The sequence below is a fragment of the Mirounga angustirostris genome, unplaced genomic scaffold, assembly GCF_029215605.1.
Source record: "Mirounga angustirostris isolate CCGP_5_RB_7025 unplaced genomic scaffold, mMirAng1.0.hap1 SCAF_1, whole genome shotgun sequence".
Classification (NCBI taxonomy): Eukaryota; Metazoa; Chordata; class Mammalia; order Carnivora; family Phocidae; genus Mirounga; species Mirounga angustirostris.
In genome coordinates, this window is record NW_026991709.1 from 203,812,575 (window position 1) to 203,838,878 (window position 26,304).

At 52.3% G+C, this 26,304-nt stretch overlaps 1 protein-coding gene across 1 annotated transcript in view; it reads left to right on the top strand.

Annotated features, from left to right (window-relative positions):
- The window catches only part of CPAMD8 (C3 and PZP like alpha-2-macroglobulin domain containing 8), a 75,067-nt gene that overhangs the window by 25,079 nt on the left and 23,684 nt on the right, over window positions 1-26,304 (top strand). The window contains exons 14-23 of the mRNA XM_064598234.1: window positions 3,413-3,596; window positions 4,664-4,836; window positions 5,432-5,581; window positions 5,944-6,105; window positions 7,948-8,090; window positions 11,493-11,555; window positions 17,093-17,324; window positions 21,003-21,156; window positions 21,531-21,661; window positions 23,465-23,516. Coding sequence (XP_064454304.1) covers window positions 3,413-3,596; window positions 4,664-4,836; window positions 5,432-5,581; window positions 5,944-6,105; window positions 7,948-8,090; window positions 11,493-11,555; window positions 17,093-17,324; window positions 21,003-21,156; window positions 21,531-21,661; window positions 23,465-23,516 — 1,444 coding nt within the window. The remainder of the gene's footprint in view (window positions 1-3,412; window positions 3,597-4,663; window positions 4,837-5,431; window positions 5,582-5,943; window positions 6,106-7,947; window positions 8,091-11,492; window positions 11,556-17,092; window positions 17,325-21,002; window positions 21,157-21,530; window positions 21,662-23,464; window positions 23,517-26,304) is intronic.

Below are 26,304 nucleotides of genomic sequence, written 5' to 3' on the forward strand. Positions count from 1 at the left end.
ACCTGTTCATTCATCCCTCCATACCCACTAGCCCCTGGCAACCACCGATCTTTTCACTGTCTTTATTCTTCTGCCTTTTCCAGAATGTCGTATCGTGTTGGGAGAAGTGAAAACCCCTGGGGTTGTTTGAATCGGAGGCACAGTTTCAATAGACACGCACAAAGGAAGTCAAGTCACGAGATTTATTTACAGATCGCAGAGTGGGGTGGGCGGGTGCCCAGTGAGCTGGGTCACCTCCATCCCAGGTCACAAGCGAGCAGGAGACAACAGGGCAGCAAGCACCTGTGACTCATAAGATGGTTGAGGAGGAGTCACTAACATTTTGGGGGTCAGTGCTAAGTGGTTATTTTATTTTAAAGATTTTTATGTATTTCTTTGTCAGAGAGAGTGAGTGCATAAGCAGGCAGAGGGAGAAGCAGGCTCCCCGCTGAGCAGGGAGCCCGATGTGGGACTCATTCCCAGGACCCTGGGATCACGACCTGAGCCACAGGCAGATGCCTAACCGACTGAGCCACCCAGGCGTCCTGCTAAGTGGTTATTTTAAAAGACATGCGAGGAAAAGTGAAGCAGAAACTTGTGGCCAGAATCCTAAGCTCGGGTCCTCAACCCAATATCCAGACTCAAGGTGTGAGCAGCTTGTCAGGGCATCAAATGCCCAGGTAGCAACTCAAAATAGCAGTTTTCCCATCCCACGTATAGAGTCGTCCCCCCTTATCCACGGGGATACATCCCTGCCTCCCCAGTGGCTGACCGAAACTACACATGGTACCAGACCCTACTTAGACGTTCTTTCCTATACATACGTACCTATGACACAGATTGACTTATAAATTAGGCACAGTAAGAGATTACCAACAATAATTCATAATAAAATAGAACCACCGTAATAATACACTGTAATAAGAGCCACGTGACTGTGCTTTCTCTCTCTCAAAATACACCGTACTGTGCCCACCCGGCTTGTGATCACAAGGTGATGGAATGTCTACATGAGGGGATGAAGTAAGGGGAATGACGAAGGTGTTGTGATGTGGCGTTAGGCTGCTTCCAGACCCCCGTGGATGGCGGGTAACCAAAACCACGGATAAGGGGGACTGCTGTAGTTGGAACCGTATGGCACTTAGCTTTTTTTTTTTTTTTTTTAAAGGTTTTATTTATTTGACAGAGAGAGATACAGCGAGAGAGGGAACACAAGCAGGGGGAGTGGGAGAGGGAGAAGCAGGCTTCCCGCGGAGCAGGGAGCCCGATGCGGGGCTCGATCCCAGGACCCTGGGACCATGACCTGAGCTGAAGGCAGATGCTTAACAACTGAGCCACCCAGGCGCCCCGGCACTTAGCTTTTTCACATTGCTTCTTTCTCTTAACAACACGCATCGAAGGTTCTGCCTTGTCTTTCCGTCATATGGTGTGGACGAATGGTGGTTTGTTCACCCCCTCATCTCTTGGAGGATAGATGTATAATAAAGCACCCTGTTAGCTCCCTTAGCTAGAGGCTCCCCAACATTGCTCCCAGGCCTCACCAACCCCGTAAGCCTCTGGCATTCCCTTTCTGAGAGCCGCGGCCCGGACCTGAGGCGGCCAGGGATGCAGCTCAGAGGAATCCTGGCGCCGGGTCTGCCCGTTTCGGGGGCTTAGCGGCCCTCTGCAGGGGTTATGAGAATGAAAAAGTCATTCGAGATTGTGCCTGGCTTGGCTGAACACGCTGTTCTTGTTGTAATTAATGCTATTCAAGCAGCAGCGTGTGGTGGGGATGCTGGCCTTGGCTGCCATCCCACAGGGGGCGGGAAGGAGCCCTGTGTCCCCAGCCGCTGGTACTGCAGTTCCTATTAGGCAGGGACTTGGTTGGGCCACTCGGACTTTCCCCTCGGAGGGACATCTCCATCCTGCCTGAGTCGGCCCAGCAGGCTCCAGCCCCTCCCCCCGCGACTGTCACCGAGGGGCCCTGGGCGCAACCTCAGGGCATTGAGACAAGAGTGGCCGTGCTGGGTCCAGCCTGGGCTCTGTGTCAGGCTCCTTTACCCTTCCTCCAGCTCCGAGGCGCATGTAAGGGGGAGCTGCTCTGTGAACGGGGGCTGGCAAGCCAGTCTTTTAGGATTGCTGTGGTACCATGGGGTTCGTTCGTGAAGAGGAGGAAGGTTTTGCTCTTTTCTTTTTTCCAACATCTGAAACGCAAGGGAACTTTTGTTTATAGGTGTCTTTTTATAAGGTGAATATTTACAAACTTAGAAATCGTAAAAAACGGTAAAACCATGTGCCTTTCACCTAGATTTCTGAATTAACATTTTGCCTCTATCCATCCATCCTCCCACTCAACCAGCTCACTCAACCAGCTCACTTGTCCACCTACCCACCCAACCAGCCATCCACCCATCCATCAATCCACCTAGCCATCCACCCATCCACCCACCCAGCCATCCACCCATCCACCCATCCATCTACCCATCCATCCATCTACTCCTTTAGACTTTTTTTTTTTTGCGGCAACATTGGAAAATAAGTTACAGATATTATGATGCTTCACTCTTAAATACTTGATCATAACATGTCCTAAAAATAAGGACATTCTTCAGCATGATCTCAAGGCTCTTGTCGCATCTAAGAAAATTATGTTAAGATATTGTTTAATTCACAGGCAATATTCCGATTTTCAAAGATGTCCCCAGGGTGTAACTTATGTCTTGCGTGTGAACAACCCATGCACGTGTACATAATCTCATGCACACAAGTAAGCGTGCAACCATCTGCATGTGCCTATGGGAACGCGCGTGCACGTATGCATGCCTGCATTTCATTCAGGATCAGTTTACGTGTTGCGTTTGGCTCTTCTGTGTCCATAGTTGCTCTTGATCTGGAACGGTCCCTGCCTCTGCCTTTTCATTGCCATGATGTTTGTGAAGAATTCAGGCCCGTGGTCTTATAGATGATCCCACATTCTGAATTAGAATCAGGCAGAATTGCTACGTATGTGCTGCTCTTTTGGGGCCCTGGCAAGAGGCACAGATTGAGGACACCCCACTCTTGCTGGAGCTGATCATATCCTTGGGTTGGGTCTGATTCCTCCCCAGCTCTTTCCCCTTGCAGGGGAGGCTGCTGAATAATGGGGGTGACAGTCTGAGGCTCATGCCACAATGTCCTTACCCCCAGCAACCTCCCCCCCTCCCAGCATCACTGACAATCCTGGCTGTAATCCCTTATCGCCAGGGGGGCTGCGTGATGGTGGTTCTGAATTCTGTCATTCCTCTGAATTCTGTCATGATGCCCCGTTCTCAGCCCTGAGGCCAGCGCCCCTGCCCAGCCATGTCCTGGCCTCCCTGTGGCCCCAGAGCAGCCGTCTGCCCCGGGGTGGGCTCTGGCGTTGGTGCCAGGCCATGGGGTGCCAGGCAGTGCTCCCCATGCTGCATGTCTCCCCCAGGTCGGAGAGGAAGCCCATTTCCCCATGAAGTCCACGTGTCCCTGCAACTTCACCCTGTACTACGAGGTGGCTACGCGGGGCAACATCGTGCTCTCGGGCCAGCAGCCCGCGCCCCTCACCCACCAGAGAAGCAGGCGGGTGGCCCCAGAGACACCCATTCGCTTAATGCACCTTTCGGAGACAGGTGAGCCAGGCCACTGACCGGAGTTCCTTGTTCCTTCTGAACCACTGAGACTGGGGCGAGTCACCCCGGAAAGGAGGGGGAAGCAGGGCTCAGCCCGGAGGGGGTGCCTGCCTCGGGGCGGAGGGCACATGTCCCGGGCAAGATGGGGCTCGGGCCAGGGGGCGGGCAGTGACCAGCTGCTGGAGGTGGCAAGGTCCTCCCCAGGCTGTCCTCACTGCCTGTCTGCAGGGGGACAGGGGTGCGCTGGCCCCCAACGGACTGTGTTGCCATCTGCCAGACCAGAACCCCTCCCACCTAGGAGTCCTCCTCCTCCTCCCTCTCCTCGACTCCATGTGCTTCTCAAGAGACCCACCACCTCCCCTGGGTCTTCCTTAGCCTCCTCTTGCCTCATAGCCCTTCTGCCTCAAGCAGGATCCCCACACTGGGCGGGAGGCAGGGGGACACTTGAAGGCAGGCCGTTTGTGGTGGGGCCCTCCTGTGCACGGCAGGGTGTGGGGCAGCATCCCCCGCCTCCACCCATTCGGTGCCGGCTGCCAACAGCAACCTATCCACGCAGTGTGACAACCTAAGAAGTCTCCAGATACTGCCAGTGTCCCTAAGGGGAAAAGTCACTTGTAGGTGAGAATCAGAGATAGATAGATAGGCAGACAGACAGACAGGGTCCCTCTCATGGGAAGGCAGAGTTTCCCACGCCGCGCACTACTAACGTTTGGGGCTGGATCATTCTCCCTGTGCTCTGTAGAGTGCTGAGCCGCATCCCCGGCCCCGCCCACTAGATGCACTCCCAAGTCGTGACAGCCAAAAATGTCCCCTGGGGGGCAGCATCGCGCTGGCTGAGAACTGCTGGCAGGCATAGTGCTTTGGGAATCCTACCCCCGCATCCTTTTGGGCTTCCCTTCCCTTCTAGGTGGAGTAACAGGGGATGTGAGTATCTATGGATCACTTGCCTGGGGCCAGCACCTCCCCCTGCGATGCCACATGTCACCCCCAGGGCAGCCTGGGGCATTGGTGGTCCCATTGTGGGCTGCTGGGTTCTCATGCCTCTCCCCACCTTTGACTTGTCCTAGAGCCCCCTCCTGCCCCAGCAGCCGAGGTCAACGTGTGTGTGACCTCCCTCCGGCTGGCCGTGAGCCCCAACATGGTCCCCCTGGGCCGCCTGCTCGTCTTCTATGTCAGGGAGAATGGTGAAGGGGTTGCCGACAGTCTCCAGTTTGCTGTTGAGACCTTCTTTGAAAACCAGGTAGAACATGGGGAGCCGGCGAGGGGAGCAGGGGAGGGGTGGGCAGGCAAGCACCATCCGGGGTGTCTGTGTCCGGGGCACAGCTGCCCCTGGACTTGCAGAGGGTGTCACAGGCGGGACTTTTAAGGGCCGCCCTGCCTTCAGGAATAATAGCAACATAAGTCGCATCTTTATGCTCCTCTGAAAGTCCCCCAGAGGGGGATTGCATTAACCCCACCCAGGGAAAGCAGCCCGCTGTTCTCTGTCTCCACTGGGTTCCAGGCCTAAGGGGACACTGCTCCTGTCCCCAGCAGCGGGTTCAACCTTCTGCCCCACCCCGTCCCTGCATCCTTTGAAACTGGCTGCCACATGCCCTCAGCCGGTGGCTGTCTCCCCATCCCTCTCCTCCTCTCCCGTCCTCCGCACAGAATGTTCTAGTTGCCCCGGCCTTTTTCCTGTCACTCTGCCTCCCGCCCTTGTCCTCGCCTGGGCAGCAAGGCCAGGGTCCCCCACTGAGCTGGCGAGGACCAACTCTCGTTGGCAGGTGGAGAGGGTGGGTAGGTCAGTCGGGAGAGGTTGGCCAAACTCCCGATTTCTCCGCTGTGTTTGGGTCCAGGTTTCACTGACGTATTCGGCAAACGAGACCCAGCCCGGGGAGGTTGTTGACCTGCGGGTCAGGGCTGCGAGGGGCAGCTGCGTGTGTGTCACGGCAGTGGACAAGAGCATCTACCTGCTCAGGTCTGGGTTCCAGCTGACTCCGGCCCAGGTGCGTAGGGGCCCTCTGGCGCCAGGGTCCAGCACCTCCACGGGGGGCTCTCGCTTTCCAGTAAGTGAAGGGCCCCATGTGAGTCTAGGTTCTTTCTCTCACGGGTGAACCCAGTCCTGATGGTTGCTTTGGTGAGTTGAAAGATCTTGGGGTCAAATTCATCAGACTCTTGCAATATAACATTGTCCAGGCCCTACCTCTCCAGCCCCTCTGCCCGATGACACCAATGCCCACCCCCAAGATGGTCTCCAAGTGATATACATGAAAGGAGGTGGAAATAGGAGCATGCCAGACCCCCGAGAGCCAGTTTGGGTTGACAAGAAACCTCCAGTAGACCGGTCCCTATTCCCCTTTGCCTGTAGGTTTTCCGGGAATTGGAAGATTATGATGTTTCTGATGCCTTCGGGGCATCCCGGGAGGATGGGTCCTTCTGGTGGGCTGGACTGGCGGCCCGACGACGCCGGCGCTCTTCCATCTTCCCGTGGCCCTGGGGCATCACCAAGGACTCCGGGTCTGCCTTCACTGTAAGGACAGGTGGTCTAAGACCCACCGCCCCCTTCCAAGTGCCTCTCACTTTGAAACAGACGATCTCGGGGATACAGACATGGTCGGGGGGACATTTCCAAACTTTTATTGGGGCAGCACTAATTTTTGATTCTCTCCAACGAGAGCTCATAAGTGGATCCTCCCGATTTGCAAGGCAGACGAGGTGTAGAACGTTATGAGTGTCGGACTGATAACTTGAACTTGGGACGAAGCAAAGGCATCAAGGGTGCTTTGCTGGAAGGAAAACCTTCACCCTGAGAGCAGACAGCCGCCCACCCCAACATTCGTAGCTCACATCCGTGCTCCTCCTTCCTGGCTGTGGGGGCCGGGGGTCCCAGGGGGTGCAGTAGGTGCAAGCATTGTTCTAGATCATGCCAGGAGCCCACATGAGCAGGCCGGCGATCTCCACTCGAATGCACCGCCCATTTGTGGGTGCTTTTCATCCCAGTTTTGAAATCATTTAAAATGCATCCTTTTTCTCCTGTTTTTATTATGGAAGACTTTCAGACATACAGAAAAGTTGAACAAATTAACAAACACCTATATACCCACCACCTAGATCCCACAATTAACATTTTGCTGCAGTAGCTAAAAAATACATTACACATCTATACAGACAGATTTTGGGGTTAATGCATAAAGATACACGTATTGATACGTGTATCTATATCTGCATTGGAACAGATGACGTTTCAATGACACATTTGTTGAACGCCTGGCAGCTTGAACTGAGCCCTGGCAGCTTTTGGAATTAAGAGGTGATGCCTCTGAGTCCAAGCAACTGACTTTACATTCCTTGTTCCCAAAGCAGAGCGGGGCTTCCCTACAATCGAGTGGCTCCCAGCACTTTTTAAAAAAATTTTATTTATTTATTTGAGACAGAGCGATAGAGAGTGAGCACAAATTGGGGGAGGGGCAGAGGCAGAGGGAGAAGCAGACTCCCCGCTGAGCAGGGAGCCCGAAGTAGGACTCGATCCCAGGACCCTGAGATCATGACCTGAGCTGAAGGCAGAGGCTTATGCGACTGAGCCGCCCAGGTGCCCCGCTCCCAGTATTTAACACAGTGATGAAAGTAGTAACAGTCACAATTGCAGTCATCTGTCTCTGGTCTAGATCAGGCATGGTGCCAGCTGATTTTTTTTTTATTGTGAAATTCACAATTAGCAGAAATAACAAAAAAATGAACCATTTTATTCATTTATTTATTTGATAGAGAGAGAGCACAAGCAGGGGAAGCAGGAGAGGGAGAAGCAGGCTTCCCGTCCAGCAGGGAGCCCGATGCGGGGCTCGATCCCAGGACCCCGGGACCATGACCTGAGCCGAAGGCAGACGCTTAACTGACTGAGCCACCCAGGCACCCCAAAATGAACCATTTTAAAGTGGACAGTTGGGTGGCATTTAGGACACTCACAGTGTTGTGCAACAGCACGTCTGTCTAATTCCAGAACATTTTCATGACCTCAAAAGGAAACCCCGTCCCCATGAGCAGTCACTCCCTCCCCCCTCCCCCCCGGCAACCATGAATCTGCTTTCTGTCTCTGTGGATTTGCCTGTTCAGGATGTTTCACATAAACGGAGTCACACATGTGGCTCTTTGTCCCGAGCCGCAGATGCACTGGTCTCCCCGCCGCTCTGCCCTGCGTGGTCACTGGGTCCCATGATCCCCTCAGCCTGTGTCACCAAGCCCAGAGCAGAGGACTGACTCCCTCAGAGCCAACGATACAGCGGTGATGTCGGGCTGGTAGCCCCAAAGTGGTGGAACTGTTGGGGCCATCACATCCGCTTGCCCACCAGGGTTCCGGGCATTGTCTATTGCTTAGGAAACGGGCCTGGTGGTGATGACCGACCTGGTGAGCCTGAACCACCGACAGGATGGCGGCCTATACACGGATGAGGCTGTCCCTGCCTTCCAGCCCCACACAGGAAGCCTGGTGGCAGCGGGCTCCTCCAGACAACCCCCCAGGTAATTGCCGCCTCGAGCAGCGTTGTCTGACCTCATCCTGTGGACACTGGGGGCTGGATCACTCTATGTGGCGGGGCTGTCCATGCGCAGTGGGTGCTGAGCGGCATCGCTGGCCTCCACCCACCTGATGCCAATAACACTCCTTTCCCCTGGTTGTTACAACCGAAAACGTCTTCAGATATTGCCCAGTGTCCCCCGAGGGCAAAGTCACTACTAACCTAGTGGGGTAGGGAACCGACCACTTCAGCCCCCCTCCTCAGTTCCTGGCCACACTCGAGTGTGTAGGGGGCTGGGGGTGCAGAGGGAGGAAGGTGCATCAGGAGAGAGCTCCCTGGAACAGAGGGTTTGGGTGGGGAGGGAAGCTGGAGTTTGACCCTCCCTCTCCCAGGGACTGTACTTAGAAAATTCTTTCTATTATCTCTTTCCTCCACCTGTTCCTTCCTCTTCCTTCTCCTCCTCTCTCTTCCCTTTTCTCCTTCAATTCTCTGCCTTTTCGAGTTGGACACCGAGTAACGCTTTTCAGTCTCTTATTTTAACTCTACACATTTAAGCCTTTTGAAGGTTATGAATTTTCCTCAGAATGCTGCTCTGGCAGCTCCTGGGTCGTGCCATGAAGTGTTTCCATTGTTGCTTGGTTCCAAATGGGTGCTAGCTTTCTGAGCTGTGACTTACCCAGAAGTGGACATGTTTTAAACTTTCAAAGTGATATTTTAAATTATTTTTTCATCTGTTTTATAAATTTGTATCAAACATGCATTATGACTGGTGAACGTGGTCTGTATGTTATCCATTGTTTAGTTCTTACTTTGAAGACTTTTTGTGTAGCCAGTTTTTGTAAAGGCTTGTGTCTTCTTGAAAAGAAGATCCCAGCCCCCATCAATTCGGTACAAGGCTCTGTATGCATACTTTAGGTCAAGCCTATTGATGGGGATGCCCAAATCCTCCATATTCTTGCTCACTTCTTGTTTGTCTGTCTGTTTGCTAACTTATCGATGACTGAGGGAGACGGGTTCACATCTCTCCCTTAGATTTGTGGCTTTGTCCCTGGAGTCCTGGAAAACTTTGTTTCACAGGAGGTGGTGTTTTTCTCCTCTCTCCTGTCTCCCCTCCCTTCTCTCCCACCCCCTTCTTCTGCTGCCTGTCTTACTCCCTTCTCAAGCCCAGCTCTCAGCCAGCTAGCTGGGGAAGGGGGAGTGTTCTAAAGACCGTGGCTCTCCACTCTTTCTGGCTTTAGGGGCTGGCATGGGGGAGGCAGGCCTTGGCTTTACTCCCTCCTGCCCACTCCTCCAAGAGGGACTCAGAACCAAGGGGCTGGGGCTGGGGTCTGTGTGGTCAGTAGTGCCTCAGGATCTGGTCTCTCTGGAGACCTTCAGGGTGGGCCCCACACTCCTCAGCCTTTGTGCTGAGCCAGAAGTGGCCCAGGGGACCTCCCACCCTGGCAGGCCTGTCCACAAAAGCCCTCTCCATCTTTCACACCCTTTCTGTCTAGATTGAGATTCCTGGATACTTTGTTCTCCTGGGTTCTTCCTGCCTGGGCTGCACACTTAGCAGGAGTGTGGCAGGCCCTCGAGGGTCCTAGTTTCTAAACTCCAAATCATGGCATGGGCAGACCAGGGTCCCCACTGGGTACTTTGGAGGCATACGGAGGCATTTCTAGCATGTGGTTGGGTGAGGGCCTCCACCCACCAGACACCACCTCGGGGGCCCTGACCCTGTCATGTGCAGGAACCCCAAGAGCTTGGCCTGGAGTGGGTATGAAAGTAATTTTCTGAAACCCCAAACCACGAAGGCAATTGTAAATCCCAGTGCAGAGAGAGGCATAAGACATGCCTTTAAAAGGAAGTGTCCCTGCCTTTTTGTAATTGGTTCACACATCCATATCCTGAGGACAAGATCTTTTTCTTAACCATATGCAGTGGTTAAAGTTTTTTCAAGCAGTGTGAAAGTTTTTGTAATTAAATGTAAGTCTCTCTCCTGCCTCTACACCCTCCATTCCCTTGTTTAGAGGCAACCATGGTCAATAATTTCTTAGATATCCTTCTAGAAATTTTCTGTGCATATACAAGGATTTTTTAAAAGATTTATTTATTTTAGAGGAGAAGGAGAGCACGAGCAGGAGGGGCAGAGAGAGAGGGAGAGAGAATTCCAAGCAGACTCAGTACTCAGCATGGAGCCTGATGCAGGGCTCGATCCCAGGACCCAGAGATCATGACCTGAGCTGAAACCAAGAGTCGAATGCTTAACTGACAGCACCACCCAGGTGCCCCTAAACAAGGATTAAAAAAAAAAAACAAACAAACAATGAGAGAACACTATAATACTGTTCCAAGCCTTCCTTTTTAAAGTCAACAATAAGTCTTGGAGACCAACCCATCTCAGTATACCTGCACTGACCTCACTCTGCTAGACTGGCATGTAGCATCCCATGGCATGAATGTGCTACCAGCTGATTAACCCAGTCACCCTCTTGATGGAGATTTTTGGCTGTTTGCTGCCACGAACCAACCCATTTTTCTGTCCTGGCACTTGTGTCCATGGGTATTTCCTGGGTGCATTCCTTGGAGAGATACTGCAGTTTGAAAAGATGTGAGCATTTTTAATTTTGAGAAGTTTTGCCCAATTTCAAGTAGGGCTTGTTTTTAATTATTATTTTTATTTTTAAAGATTTTATTTATTTATTTATTTGTCAGAGAGAGAGAGATTGAGTACAAGCAGGGAGAGTGGCAGGCAGAGGGAGAAACAGGCTCCCCGCTGAGCAGGGAGCCCGATGCAGAGCTTGATCCCAGGACCCTGGGATCATGACCTGAGCCAAAGGCAGATGCTTAACCCACTGAGCCACCTAGGTGTCCCATTATTATTATTTTTTTAAGGAACAAGACAGTCCCTGAGGAAGGTGGGGTGTGAGGCTCCTGAGGATGAACCCGAATGGAAGGTGCTCTTTAGGAAACAGGGAGGGCTGGGGGGTGGTGGTGGATAGCTCAATGTGATGGTACAGAAAAACATGGCAAACCCAGAGGGGGGAAATTAGCAAAGGGGAAGACATGGCGGGGGGGGGTGGTGTCCCTGTGACCCTTCTTACCTTCTAAATTCAGGATGTGAAGTGCCACTGTTGAGTTAAAGTGATTCTGTCAAACCTTTGATGCATCACTTCTATGAGTCCTCATCAGGTAGAATGTTAACCCTGCCAGGTGAAAGAACTAGAACTAGCACACTCCGTCCTAATCAAGTAGAGTGTTAATTGACAGCCAAGAGAATTAAGCCATGACACCTAACTGAGTCCAATGTTAACCTTTCCAGGTAAGACTTACTATGTTACGTTCTACTTGGGTAGTTTACCTGCCAGGTGACAGAATTAAGGTATGCCCCATGACACTTTCTCATTTCTTCTTTAATTTTTCATAGAGCAGAGAAGACGAAAAGGACCTTCTTCCCAGAAACATGGATTTGGCGTTGTCTGAACATCAGGTACAGAGAGCTTTTTTTTTTTTTTTACAGTAAGATGCCATTTCTTTGCTGTGTTTGCGGTCTGACTCAGAGCCACTCAGGCAAATCTAGATCGTTCCCAGTGGGTTTGCTTTCAGATCTGACATCAGCATCTGAGTCAGACTTTGGGCATCCTTTTCCAACACATAAAACTCAACACCATGAAGTCAGCCCCAAATCCCGCTGCAGCCTCGGACATCTGCTCAGGAAATATGAAATGCAGGGTCTTCGTGCCTCTTATGACTCCCACTTGGGGTAACTCTATCCGCTCTGTTTGCATAACGAGCTCATTAAAACGATTACAGTTCCCTGGAACATGAACTTGACCCCGCCCCCCCACGCCTCCCTCACTCCTCAGGGGCCTCGGGCTCCTGCCCACAAAACAGACTGCTTTTCTCAGCATATTTCCTTTCCACGTTCCCCACCCCCCCCACCTTTTCAGTTCTTTCTGAAGAAGCCCTGCTGTGCCAAATTCCTGCCAGATGCTGTTGGCTTTTTTTTTCTTTCAATGCTTGGTGACAGAATACCAATGGTACTAGTAGAAGGTCATGGTGGTCTGCCCTGGGAAACTAGTTAGGCAGGAAAGATCAGATGCCCCCCGGGCCGTGGGTGGGCTTACTGCTGAGCTGGGCCCCACTTCCAGACACAAGATGCCATGGCATGCCATCATCACAGAACTGAGCTCCCAGCTGGCAGCTCCTCAGCCTAAGGATGTGTGTGTCCCCATTATGGGAAGACTTAACTCCTGGTCAGAACAGATCCAGATGACTGCGTTTCATTCTAGGGGTCTAAATCTAAGATGGGCTGTCTGTCTGTTATCATTCAAATGTACCAAATGTATCTATTTTTTCTGGGGGCCAGATGTTTTTGGTGCCGGGTAATGTTTTGGGTACCAGGGTTGGCACCTTGAACAAGGTGGACGCTCAGGTTGCTTCCACCTTTTGGCTATGATAAATTACCCTGCTGTGAACACAGGTGTGCAAGTATCTCCTTGAGACCCCTCTTGCAGTTCTTTGGGGTGGATACCCAGAAGTGGAATTGTTGGCTCATATGGTAATTCTGTGTTTAATTGTTTGAGGAACCGCCATCCTGTTTTCCACAGAGTCTGCACCATTTTACACACCCACTAACAGTGCACAAGGATTCTTCTTTGAATATTTGATAGAATTTGGGGCACCTGGGTGGCTCACTCGGTTAAGCGTTTGACTCTTGGTTCTGGCGCAGGTCATGATCTCAAGGTTGTGGGATCAAGGGATGCGGGAGCCCCGCATCAGGCTCCACGCTCGGCTTGGAGTCTGCTTAGGACTCTCTCTTCCTCTCCCTCTGCCCCTCCCCCTCCCCCCTAAAATAAATAAATAGATCTTTAAAAAAACTTTTTTAAATGTTTGTTAGAATTCACCAGTGAAGCCATCAGGTCCAGGGCTTTTCTTTGTAAAGAGATTTTTGGTTATTGATTCAATCTCCTTGCAGGTCTGTTCAGCTCTAGGTCTGTTCAGATTTTGGTTTTCTTTATAATTTGGACTTGATTGGTTTTGCATTTCTAGGAATTTGCCCATTTCAGCTAGATTATCCAAGTTCTTGGTGTACAATTGTTCATGTATTTTTTAATAATCTTTTTATTTCTGAGAATGGGTAGTAATGTCCCCACTTTCATATTTTAGTAATTTGAGTCTTCTCTCTTTTTATCCTTTGTCTAGTTAAAAGCTGGTCAGTTTCATTGATCTTTTCAAAGAACCAACTTTTGGTTTTGTTGATACTCTATTATTTTTCTGTTCTCTATTTTAGTTATCTCTGCTCTAATCTTTATTATTTCTTTCTGTTAGCTTTGGGTTTAGTTTGTTTTTCTTTTTCTAGTTCTTTAAATTGTGAAATTAGGTTGTTTATTTGAGATCTTTCTTCTTTTTTAATAGGTATATAGCTATAAATTTCCCCCTTAGCACAGCTTTTGCTGCATCCCATAAGTTTTGATATGTTATGTTTTGTTTTCATTCATCTCTGGGTATTTTAAAATTTCCTTTGTGATCTCTTCTTGGATCCATTGGTTAATTAAGAATAAGTTGTTTAGGGCACCTGGGTGGCTCAGATGGTTAAGCGTCTGCTTTCGGCTCAGGTCATGATCCCGGGGTCCTGGGATCGAGTCCCGCATAGGGCTCCCTGCTCGGCGGGGAGCCTGCTTCTCTCTGCCTCTGCGTCTCTCTCTCTCCCCTTCTCTCTCTCCCCCTCTCTCCCCATGAATAAATAAATAAAATCTTAAAAAAAAAAAAAGAATAAGTTGTTTAGTTTCCACAAATGTGCAAATTTTCCAGTTTTCCTTTTCTTACTGATTTCTAACTTTGTCCCATCATGGTCAGAGATAATACTTTGTATGATATCTACCTTTTAAAATCTCCTGAGACTTCCTCTGTGGCCTAATACATGGTCTGTCTTGAAGACTGTCTCATGTGCACTGGAGAAGAATGTGGGTGCTGTTGCTGGGTAGAGTGTTCTATGAATGTCTGCTGGATCTAGTTGCTTTATTGTGTTAAGTCTTCTACTTGCTTACTTATCTTCTGTCTGGTTGTTCTATTGTTCAGAGTGGAACACTGAAGTCTCCCAACTATTACTGTAGGGCTATTTATTTCTTGCTTCAGTTCTGTCCATTTATGTATGTATATATCTCAGTAGTCTCTTATTAGGTGCACACATGTTCATAACTGTTATATTTTTTTTGTTGTACTGAACTTTTTATTAACATATAATATTCTTCTTGGTCTCTTGTAGCCTTTTTGGACGTAATGTCCATTTTGTGTGCTCTCAGGATAGCTGTACCTGCTCAGTCTTGGTTACTACTGACCTGGCATATCTTTCCATCTTTTCACTTTCAACCTATTTTTGTCTTTGGAGCTAAAGTGAGTCTCTTGTGGACAGCAGATAGGTCATGTTTTTTAATTAACTCTGTTGATCTCTGCTTTTTGTTTGGAAAGTTTAATCCATTTACATTTAATATAATTACTCATAAGGAGGGCCTCACGTCTGTCATTGTGCTCTTTGTTTTCTCTGTGCCTTATAGCAGTTTTGAGATGGCAGCACAGGGCAGGGACCTCGCTCAGGGTACATGGTGGGGATCAGAGACAGCATCCTGGTTCCAGCATCCAGGATGTTCCATCCTCGGCTATGTTGCCCACCTCCCCTCTGTGAGTTTTTGGAGTAGTCGCAGTGCACCATGCAGCTCCCAGTCCATAGCAAGAGCCCAGCCAGTCTGGTAGGCATCTCTCATTCTTGTGGTTGTTTCATGGTTATTTCAGGCATAGGGAACAGCCTGAGCTTGGTGAGCAGAGGAGGGTGTGGTGTGGGCATAAAAGTGGCAGGTAACCCTGAGCAGTTGGGCAAGGCTCAAGGGTCAAGATGCCACAAGGGTAGGATAGTTTGGAGCCTTCAAGAGTTCAGCTGAGCTGGAGAGAGGGAGAGCTGAGCTGTCAGGTGTCAGAGTGGCCAATTCAAGCAATGACAAGGAGCCATAGTGAAAGTAATGGTGGAGCCTTTCATCTTTACTGTGACCATATAGCCTGACTCCCCCTATTCCGTTTGCCCCACAGAATGTCATACCTTGCAGGTGGATCAGACATGGGGTTGTCTCACTGCGGAGGGAGCCTTGGGCAAAAGGCTCTGACAGTTTTATGGACCCTGGCATCAGAGAAATGGAGGGAGGAAGACTCAGAGTGGGAAAGTACTGGGTGCTGAGCCAAAGTGGCGAGAAATGCCTTCGAGATTTCCTCCCACTGATAAGGAGACCTTGGCAATGGGTCTTCAGACACCTAATGACCTTGGGGCCCAGGCAGGTCCCTCGCGACACACAGACCTAGGAATGGAGGCAGTGGGGCTGGGAAGGCAGAGCATGGCTGGTGATCCCCTTCAGAGGCCACAGTTCACTGGCTATGCCACTAGCCTGGTGTGGGGAAGGCAGCGTCCCCTGACGGCTGCCAGGGAAAGCCTTCGTAATGGCCTGTGGTCAGGCCTAAAAGAATCACACAAAGGGTTTTTAACTGGGAGTCGGGCTCCACAGGAGTCTATGGGACAGGGATGCCAGACCAGGAAGAGTTGATGTCCCCTGGGTGGGGGGTGGGAGGGTGGAGGGCAGGTTGGTGGCACTCAGTGTCCATGGAAAAGTTGGCTGTGATCATATGAAGCTGACAAATGTCTTGCCAAATGGGAAGAGGCCACCTGAGTTGTCACGGGTGATAGCATGTGATCCTCATAGAGGGGAGGATGGAGGCCCCAGGTCCTGGGGGGTTGCTGTGTGCCATGGGCTGGCGTGTCTGGCCGTCCAACGAGGGCCACCTGGTCAGGCTCTTGAGAAGCAGACCGAGGCCAGGCAGGTGAGTAAGGAACAGCGGGTCCCCTGCTAGGCATGGAGCTGTCTGGGCTTCACTTCTCCGCTGGTCATAGGTTTTCTCCTCCGAGGACTCTTACACCAAATGCTAAGATAAATCTCAAAAGGACATCCTGGAAATGCAAAGGAGACCACAGAGTTTGTCTTCCCGAGCTGTCCTAGAGTGATCAGGGGGGCCACTGGCCAGGGGCAGGGGAACCTTGGGCGGCGAGAGCCGTATGAGAGAAAGAGAACATGAGCCATACATGTAATTTCCGATTTCCCAGTGCTGAGTTATTTAAAGGGCAAAAAGAAACACGTGGAGTGCACTTGAATCATATATTTTCTTTAACCCGCTGGATATCCCCCAATAGGATCGTTTCAACAGGCAATCGATCTAAAAATTCTTGATGATACATTTTATGCTTGTTTTGCACTGCGTGAGTTTCCTATACTGTCACGAAGTGCCACAGACTGGGTGACTTACAACAACAGAAATGTATTCTCTCACGGTTCTGGAGGCCAGACGTCTGGGATCCAGGTGTGGGCAGGGCCACGCTGCCTCTGAAAGCTCGAGGGGAGAATCCCTCCGGGCCTCTTCCAGCTTCTGGGGGCTCCGGTGTCCCTCAGCTTCTAGCTGCACCCTTCCCATCTCTGCCTCTGTCTCCTTCTCTGTTGTGTCTGAAGTTCCTTCTTAGAAGGATGCCCGTCATTAGATTGGGGCCCCGCCTTCCTCCAGCCTGACCTCATCACTGATTTCATGTGCAAAGATCCTGTTTCCAAATAAGGTCACGTTCACAGGTACTGGGGCTTGCGGCTTGGAGGCTTGGACGTACCTTTCTAGGAGACACAAGCACGCCCCAAATGACCGGTCCCCTCAATTCAGCGTCTTCCCCCCCTCCCCCGAACTGGGTGGGGCGTGCACAGCCAGAGTCAGCACGGCTGAACCTACGTGGCGGGTGACCCTGTGTCCACAGCTGTCCCGAGAGCCATTCGTGTTTCTGATTACATGAGTTGGGGCCGAGGGGCGGCTCTCTCCTGTCACACGCCATATGGTGCCTAAATGCTTATTTCCCAGCTGCAAGGACCGCCTTGCTGCAGTCCCCCAGTCCCGCCTGGCCGCCTCGGCCCGGCCCTGGAGAAGGGCCCATGGTTGTCCATCTTCCTGCAGTGACCCGTCCGGCGAGGAGACGCTCAGCATGCAGGTCCCGGACTCCATCACCAGCTGGGTGGGTGAGGCTGTGGGTCTGTCCGAGGCTTGGGGCCTGGGTGTCGCCGCGCCTGCCCTGCTGAAGACCTTCAAGCCCTTCTTTGTCGACTTCACGCTGCCCCCCTACGTGGTCCGCGGGGAGCAGGCCAAGATCCCCCTCAGTGTCTACAACTACATGGGCGCCTGTGCCGAGGTACTAAACCCGCCCCCTCCCCCCAGCCTTCCCTGTGCCTGGGGGCACCCGTGATCTCAGGAGGCAGGGATGAGGGGGGTCAGCCTGAGCGGCTTGGAAGGGGACAGAGCATCTCTGTAACGGGGCAGGGGGTCGTGGGAGGTGCAGCTGCTGTGTTATCGGGGAGGCAGGGGCCGGAATCCTGGGGGTCCGCAGAGCAGGCGCTCACCGTCCCTGGTTACACTTGCACACTCGCCCATGTGGCCACGCTACTCCACACGTCGGTGTTTCGGTTTCCACAAGCGTCAGGCACAGAGGAGTCACGGCGGTTATGGGCTGCGTGGGTTAGCACCTGCTGAGAACAGTGTCCACGGAAGGGCTGCAGACCCTGCCGATGCCCCAGGGGCCGAGCAGCGGGGCCCGGGGCTCCTCCTGGGAGGAGGTGGAGAAGGCGGCTCTCTCAGCCTCTTGCAGCTGCCTAAACAAAGTAGCCCGAGCTGGGAGGCCGAGAACAGCGGAAGTGGATTCTTCCACGCTTCTGGAGGCCAGAGTGCAAGGTCTCGGTGTGGGCCGGGCCGGTTCCTCTCTGAGGCTCTGAGGGAGCTCCCTCTCATGCCTCCTACTGCCTGGCTCCGGTCTGTCTCCACGTCGCCTTCCCTCACGTGTCTTCCCTCTGTGAACGTCTCTGTGTCTGTGGGTCCTCTTCGAAAGATCCCAGTCCTATTGGAGTAGGGTGGGCCCTAACCTCATTGTAACTTAGTGACCTCTGCAGAGACCCTGTTTCCAAATAAGATCGTGTTGACAGGTGCCTGGAGTTTAGGACTTCAAAATATCTTTCCGGGAGCCACCGTCGAACCCATACAGCTACCCTGAGGGGGTGGGCTTAGGGCTGATCTTGGAGGCTGGGGAGGATTTCAGACCCTGGTGATGAGGAAGGACAGTAGGTGAGGGGGGGCCTGTGAGACCAGGTGGGTGCATGATGGGGAAGGGGGCTTCAGGGGGGCCGGGGTCTGTGTAGCAGTGAAGCTTGGGGAGGCTAGGACCACTCGCCCTCCGCCACCTTTGTGATCCTTGAGCGCTGGCTAGGCCTGGATGTCAGCTGGTGGGAGGGAGGAAGGGAGATGGGGAGGGCTCTCCAACGTTAGGGTTAACCCCCAGGGCTGAGGGTTGAAAGCCGAGGCTGTGGGCGGAGGAGTGAGTGGGGTGCAGGATCAGGGGTCCAGCTGGGAGCAGGCCTGCTCTCTGCACGTCTCAGCTTCATCCCAAAAAGCCACACGCTGGGGACATGGCTGACTTCCTCTTGGCCCTGCCCAAGTGCGTGGGGAACCCCAGGGCCATACCGAGGGCAGAAGATGTAAGCTGCAGCCTCAACCAGACACCGTGGAAACTAAGAGATTTCACCCCGCCCCCGAAGCCTAGATTTCCGTTTTTTCCTGAAAAAATGAGGAAATTGGAATTTGCTGCCTGGCACGGCGCCCAAGACTGCTGGGGGTCCTGCATGTTCACACCTCGCTGCCCCCAGAAGACTGGACTTTGGCTTGGCATTTCTATTTACGGCCTCAGTTTGCCTCAGTTTCCCTATCTGTAAACGGGGCGTGAGAACTCACCCGGGCCCTGCTCACCCCCGCCGGCTGCTTCTCTGGGGCAGGAGGGAAAGAGCAGACGCGAGGGCCCCTCGTGAGTCTCGACGGGGATGGCTGTGGTCTGTGATCATTTCTGAGCCCGGCCCGGAGCGGGGACAGCAGACATTCTGAGTCAGGCTCAGAGGGGGACCTGGAGCTTACATGAGACGTTTTACTCCTTGTTTTCCTTTGCAAATGCTATGCATCCACTGAATGATTTCATCTGCCCAAAAGCGTGTTGGACGCAATGGTGTGTGACAGCCGCGAGGCTAGTAAGGGGGTTCTCGCCCCACCATCTGGCAGGCACAGTACGAGTCCGACGCTGGTGTTTGCACTTGACTTTCCTGCTGGTGTCTCTCTTACTCTGTAGAAGAGCCGCACATTAATGTACTGTCACCTAGGAGCTTCTTGTCCCTTGAGCCTTTAATTAAAGGAAAATGTCAACTGGAAAAAAGAAAAAAAAGCAGTCCGTGCAGATTCTGAAATAAGGATGAAACATCCAGAGACCACCGGTAAGGAGCTCCTTGGTGCAAAATGCTGGCGATTCTCATTCATTGGCACTCAGAACCAGTGTGTGCTGGGCCTCGTGCAGACATCAGAAGACCCCAGGGCCCAGGACGTGGGGCCTGCCCGCACCTGACCTCGGAGCGCTGACACCGCTAACCCGCCGGCCTCAGGATTCTGCCTGCACAGATATCAAGCAGCTGCCTGGGCCGGGGAGGAAGGGCTGTGGATGGAATCGTTCCCAGACAGGAAACTCTGAGATGCATCATTACATGTCCAAGGTCTCCCAGAGTGTTTGGGGCTGAGCTGTGTTAGAACTGGGTGTTTACAGGGAGCCAGGCAAGCCGAGGGGGACATGTGAAATAGGCTCAGAGCAGGCAGCCCCGAAGCCCCCGTGCCTGTACGATCCATCCTCTGTCATTCTTTTTATGTAGTGTGTAGCCAGGAGGAATAGGACCCCGGTCTTAAAAAGCCAGAATAAGTGCAGACTGATCCCTGATCTAGAGGGTGGTCCCCCCAAGGGAGGGTCCTCACCGAGTTGGCAGGCAGGACCCTCAGGTGCCCATTTTAGCTCTGAGCACACCCTGGTGGCTGCTTTGTTACACATCCCCAAGGCACCAGGGAAACAGACCCATTTACCCCTGTCAACATGGACAGCTCGTCATTCCACCCAGGACCCGGAAAATATGGCTCACTGACGCTTGGCTCTTAAGTCTCTTCTTTCCTCCCTGGAAGAACTCAGACTCAGAGGGATGTGGGAGCTCCTGACACACCCTGCATCGGCCGTTCACACTCGGGTCCAGCTGGGCTTGTCCTGAGGCAGGGTTCAGATGCTCTGTCACACCTGCCACTAGATTTTTCTCGTGCCCTTCCCTCCACATCACACGCGCCTGTGTGTGTGACTTGGACGTGTTGATCCTCTGAGGCCCAGAGATCCCGCGTGTCTTCTTCGGCCTCATTACTTTAGCTCCTAGTAGGGTGCCTGCACCCACTAGGTGATTCATATATGCTGATTGGGCAAATGGATGTGGACCAAAGAGCCTGTTCTAGATTGGGAGGTATAACCACACATGCACATAGAGACACTCACGTGCGTGTGCGTGCACTCAGGCACTGTGCGTGTGTATATGCGTGCATGTGGGTGTGCATGGGCCACACACACACGCACGTAGGTATGCACACACACACACGGCACACGTGTGCACACACACAGAACTCTATTATGACGCTGCGGACCTCAGAGGTGGGACAGAGGGTCAGAAGAAGTGCTTTGCGGAGCAGCAGGTGGAGAGGTCCCTCCCCTCTGGTGCCCGGGGTGGACGCAGCCAGAGAAGCTGCCCTTGAATGCACCTTGGTCCTGAGGGGAAGCTGCCTCCATGGGGAAGTTGGGGGGCTGAAATAAAGAGGGGGCTCCCAGCAAGACAATGGTGAGTAGCTGGTTCTGATTGGAAATGGAAAGGGGGCCTTTCCAGAAGAGCACGGCTTTTGGCGAGGGCTGACGCGGTGGGCGGTGGGACATGCTGGCAGGGCACCCATATTCCAGGCACCACGAGCGGCATCCCGCCCTCTGCAGGTGTACGTGAAGATCTCAGTTCCCAAGGGCATCCGGTTTATCGGGCATCCAGGCAAACGCCATCTGACCAAGAAGATGTGCGTGGCCTCTGGGGAGATGGAGCCCGCCTGGGTGGTTCTGTCCTTCAGTGACCTGGGACTCAGTAATGTCACAGGTGAGGTCCCGTGCTGCCTCAGGCATCCCCCCTCCGGGCCACCAAAGGGTCCGCGTGCTGAGCCCAGGCACAGGTGAGGGGTGGGCGGGGCAGTAGATGAGGTCAGAAGGGCAGCTGGGGAAGCAGGCCAGTGGGATGGATCAGGAGGTCAGGACTGATGTAGACATAGGGGTAGGGCGGGGCGGTCCCCCGGGGTGGGGCCTGAAGCTTCACCTGGAGGGAGCTGAGCTTAGGTGCCACACCAGCCTGGCACACGTATGTGCGCATACATCTGCACATGCAAACACTCGGGCCGAGGGTGAGGGACGATGCGCCCCTCCCCCCGGGTGGGAACCTGTTCTGACCGAAAGCACTGAGCGCTCAAATCTCCGCAGCCAAAGCCCTCGCTTACGGAGAAACAAGCTGCTGCCGGGACGGGCAGTCCATCAAACACTTGGAGGAGAGCTTCGCTGACAGGCGGGTCCCCGCCGGGAGGGATCACATCAGGCGCAGTGTGATGGTTGAGGTAAGCCCATGTCCTCGCTGAGGGCCCTTGGCCAGGGCCATCAACCATGGGGTGGGGGCCTCGCTGGAGTCTGTGATCCCCGCCCGGGGCTGGTGCAGCCCCGGTCCTGCTCTCGGTCTAGGGGCAGGTGAGGGGTCTCTGCATCTCCTCGTTAGGGGACTGCAGCATCCGGCCTCCCCTGCCGTGCAGAGTGAGATTTGGTAGAGCGGCCTGGGACAGGCAAGGGCTTCAGGGAAGTGTCCTCTGACCCCCACGTTGACCATCTTAGAGGGCAGTGTGCATCTGTCTCCGACTTCCTATGTGTTCTAGGCAGTTATGGGGATCGTGACCTGATATTTGGAGGGCTGTCGCTGAATGCCCGTGCAGAAAGGACACAGAGCCTAGAGCGGAGGGGCCCAGGGGTTGGGGTCTTACTGACATCCCACCCCACCCCCGCCCCCCGGCTGGGAATCTAGGATCTGCCACTTAGTGTGGGCTGGGCACCTGTCTTGATATTCCGACGCCGCTCCCTAAGTCGGGGCTTCTCACGCTCAGCCCATAGTGTGGGAGGGCCGGAGAGAATGCACACGATCCCTCACGGTGCTGGGCGGGCGGCAGCAATGATGCCCCATCTTGTGGGTGCTGCTTGGACACATCGGAGCCCAGAGCCCTGCTGAGACTCTCACACTACACCGAGGGTGCCCGGCAGCGCCGATGAAGCTCCTCGCAGCCTCCCGAATGTCTGCCCCTGCCCTGTGGCCCAGCTGCAAACAGCTACCCTCCCTCCTGCCTGTGGTCCTGGCAGTTCCTGCGGCACCTGGAGCCACACGTGCGCCGGGCACAACTCCCGGAGGTGGGCGAGTCATTGCCACAGCGTGGTTGACGGGACATGATGGATTCCTCCGGGACAAGCCTGTTGTCTGATGAGGAATGCCATTTCTGTTAGCCAGCAGGATGGAACGGCCTCAACAGGAAGCACGGAGACCCCTGGCAACCCTTGGCTCAGCCCGAGCTTGCTCCCTGGCCCTCAGCCCGCCCTCCTGCAAGGATGGCAAGCCATCCAGAGCAGCCAGGCCTTGAGTTCTTGCCTCCTCCATCTGCGGAAGGAATTTCTCAATGCACAGAGAGGGATCCTCTGTCCCTGGGCCCTTCCTCCCGTTCACGCTGCTCAGCAGTCTGCTCTGTCTGCAGCATCTGCCGGCACAGCTTAGTGCAGGCCGTTCTCGGGGCAGGAGGTAACATTTAGGTATCAGAAGACCTGAGATGTCGATGCAAAAAACTGAAGCGTGAACTGGAAAAACGGATTTCTGAAACAGGAGGTGGCAGATGTGTGGCTTGATAAAACAGCAGAATCCTTCTCCCGCTCCCCACCATGGGAGAGCCCTGGGTGCATGGTTGGTTTGCTGGATCGGTTATTTGGTGGACCCTCACGCGACCCTGCCTGCCATCTGCCGGGGAGGAAACTGCAGATGACAGAGGCGTACGGTGGGGAAGCAGGTGATGGTTGGGACCTACGGGATCGTGGAGGAGCCAGGCTCCACCATTAGCCCAGGAGACCGGGAGGACAAGGTGGGAGTGTGTGGCAAGCATGACAAATCTAGGAGTAGTTGGTGAGTTGGTTTGACCAGAACCCGGAGAAGGGGGATGAGCCTCTGTTTCCCCCCCCTAGGCCTGGGGGGTAGGCAGCCTGGTCCTTCTCCGTGTACGTGTGACATTGGCATCACCCTGCAGGGTCCAGGCTTGGAGCACTGCCATGGGAAGGCGGCCGCTCCCCTGGGCGGACTGCCCCTCCAGCACTCAGTTCTCCCCGTCTCTCTGTTTCAGCCGGAAGGAGCCCCCCGTGCGTATACCTACAGTGCTTTCTTCTGTCCCAACGGTGAGTCCCTGCACCCACCCTGCTGAGGACTTTGGCCCTTACCCCCACACTGTCACAGCTCTCCCACTGTGAAGTGGATGCCTGCCCTTCCTGGGCTCAGAAGACACAGAAGCGGAAAACTGAGATGTCCGGGCTGGTGACAACCATGAGCCAGAGTGAGGGCCGGGCATCTGCCACGCAGGAAGGAAGTGCCCACGAACGTAGACTGGAGGCGTCAATGAGAAGAGAGACCGTGGGCACAAATAGGGCTGTCTGCAGGGCCCTGGGGTGAGGAGCCTAGGATCCAGGGAAGGGAGGGCTTAGAGTCACGTCAGGGGAAAGCTGTGGGAAGAAGTCTGACCCAGAATCCTGGGCCCATAGAGAAGATAAGAAATTAAAGCGGGTTCCAGAAGGTGTGGGATTCGGGGTCTGCCTCAATCCCCTGAAATCGACATTATACTTGTACATGATCCATGACAAGGAAATGGGTACAGAGTGCCCAGTGGATGCCTCTACCTTGGTGGGGTCAGGGAAATGCTAAGCAGAATGTCTGCCCTCTCCCTGTCCAGTCCCTCCCAGAGGAACCATTTAGCTTGGAGCTCAGGCCTGGCTTGTCACTGGGCAGTCACCCAGCAGGCTTTGGCAGGTGACGGAGCTGAGGATCCAAGCTGGAGTCTCTGGGGGTTGCCATTGCCAAGGCATTCAGCATGACAGGTCCCATAACCCACACAGACCACTCTGGACACAGGCTTCCTCTTGACATGTTTCCCCATTTTTTGTATTAAATAGCAATATGGTACATATATGCTCAAATGATTTTTGACAGGGGTACAAAAACAATTCAATGAAGGAAGGAGAGCCTTTTCCACAAACGGTGCTGGAGTAATTGGACATCTATTGGCAAAAGCATGAACTTTGACCTAAAGATCCCACTTTATACAAGAATTAACTCAAATGGATTGTGGACTTACATGTCAAACTATAAAATTTTTAGGAAAAAATTTGGGAGAAAAACCTTTGGGATCTAGGGCTAAGTGAAGAGTTTTTAGATATGATACCAAAAAGCATGACCCATAAAAGGAAACTGATGAATGAACCTCATCAAAATTAAAAACTGCTTTGCAAGGGGTGCCTGGGTGGCTCAGTCGGTTAAGTGTCTGACTCTTGATCTCAGCTCAGGTCTTGATCTCAGGGTCTTGAGTTCAAACCCCATGCTGGGCTCCATGCTGGGTGTGGAGCCTACTTGAAAGGGGGGAAAAAAAACTGCTTTGCAAAAGATGCTGTTAAGAGGAAGAAATACAAGCTACACACTGGAAGAAAATCTTTCCAAACCCAGATCCAACAAAGAACTAGTATCTAGAATATATAAAGAGCTCTCAAAGTTCAACAATAAATAAAACAATCCAATTAGAAAGTGGGAAAAAGGAGGGGCACCTGGTTGGCTCAGTCAGTGGAGCATGCGACTCTTAATTTTGGGGTTGTGAGTTCAAGCCCCATGTTGGGTGTGGAGATTACTTAAAAATAAAATCTTAGGGCACCTGGGTGGCTCAGTTGGTTAAGCGACTGCCTTCGGCTCAGGTCATGATCCTGGAGTCCCAGGATCGAGTCCCGCATCGGGCTCCCTGCTCGGCAGGGAGTCTGCTTCTCCCTCTGACCCTCCCCTGTCTCATGCTCTCTCTCTCTATCTCATTCTCTCTCTCAAATAAATAAATAAAATCTTAAAAAAAAAAATAAAATCTTAAAAAATATATGGGAAAAAGAAATAAACAGTTCACCGAAGAAGATACACAGGTGGCAAATAAGCACATGCAAAGGTGTTCAACATCATTAACCATTAGCAAAATGCAAAATAAAGCACTGTGAGTTATCAATGCATACTTACCAGAATGACTAAAATTAAAAAAAAAAAAAAAAGTCACCACAATAAAAGATGGCCAGGATGTGGAGAAAAGGGATCATTCATACATAGCTGGTGGGAATTGTAAAATGGTATGGCCACTGCTGGTAGTTTCTTAAAAAGCTACACATGTTCCAAAGAAATTGCACTACGAGGCATTTATCCTAAAGAAATGAAGATTTCTGTTTACACAAAAACCCATAAACAGACATTCATATCAGCTTTATTTGTAATAGCCCCAAACTGGAAACAGGCTAGGTGTCCTTCAGTGGAATGAGTGGTTATACAAATTATGGTACATTCATACCTTGGAATGCTATTCATTGGTAAAAAGGGACAAACTATTGATATATGGAGCAACTTGGATGAAGGGGATTGAGTGAAAAAAACTCAATCCCAAAGGGTCCATAAATGATTCCATTTATGTTATTTTTGAAATGACAAAATTTTAGAAATGGAGATCATATTAGTCGTTGCTGAGATGGGGAAGAATGGTGTGGATATGGTGATAAAGGGCAATAGGAGGGATCCTGTACAAATAAAATTGGGGAAATCTGAATAAGATTAATGGATTGTATCAATGTCAATATCCCAATTGTGATACTGTAGTAGAATTTTGAGAGATAGCACTGGGGGAAACTGGGTCAAGAGGACACAGGATCTTTCCATATTGTTTCTTACAGTTGTCTGTGAATCTATAATTATCCTAGTAAAATTTAAATTAAAAACATTTTTCAAAGTGAAACATGTGTGGGACACTAGGGTGACTCAGTCAGTTAAGCGCCCAACTCTTGATTTTGGCTCAGGTCACGATCTCAGGGTCGTGAGATCAAGCTTTGGGATTTTCTCTCCCCATATGCCCCTCCCCACCTCCCTCTCTCTAAAAAAAAAAAAAAGTGATACATATGTACA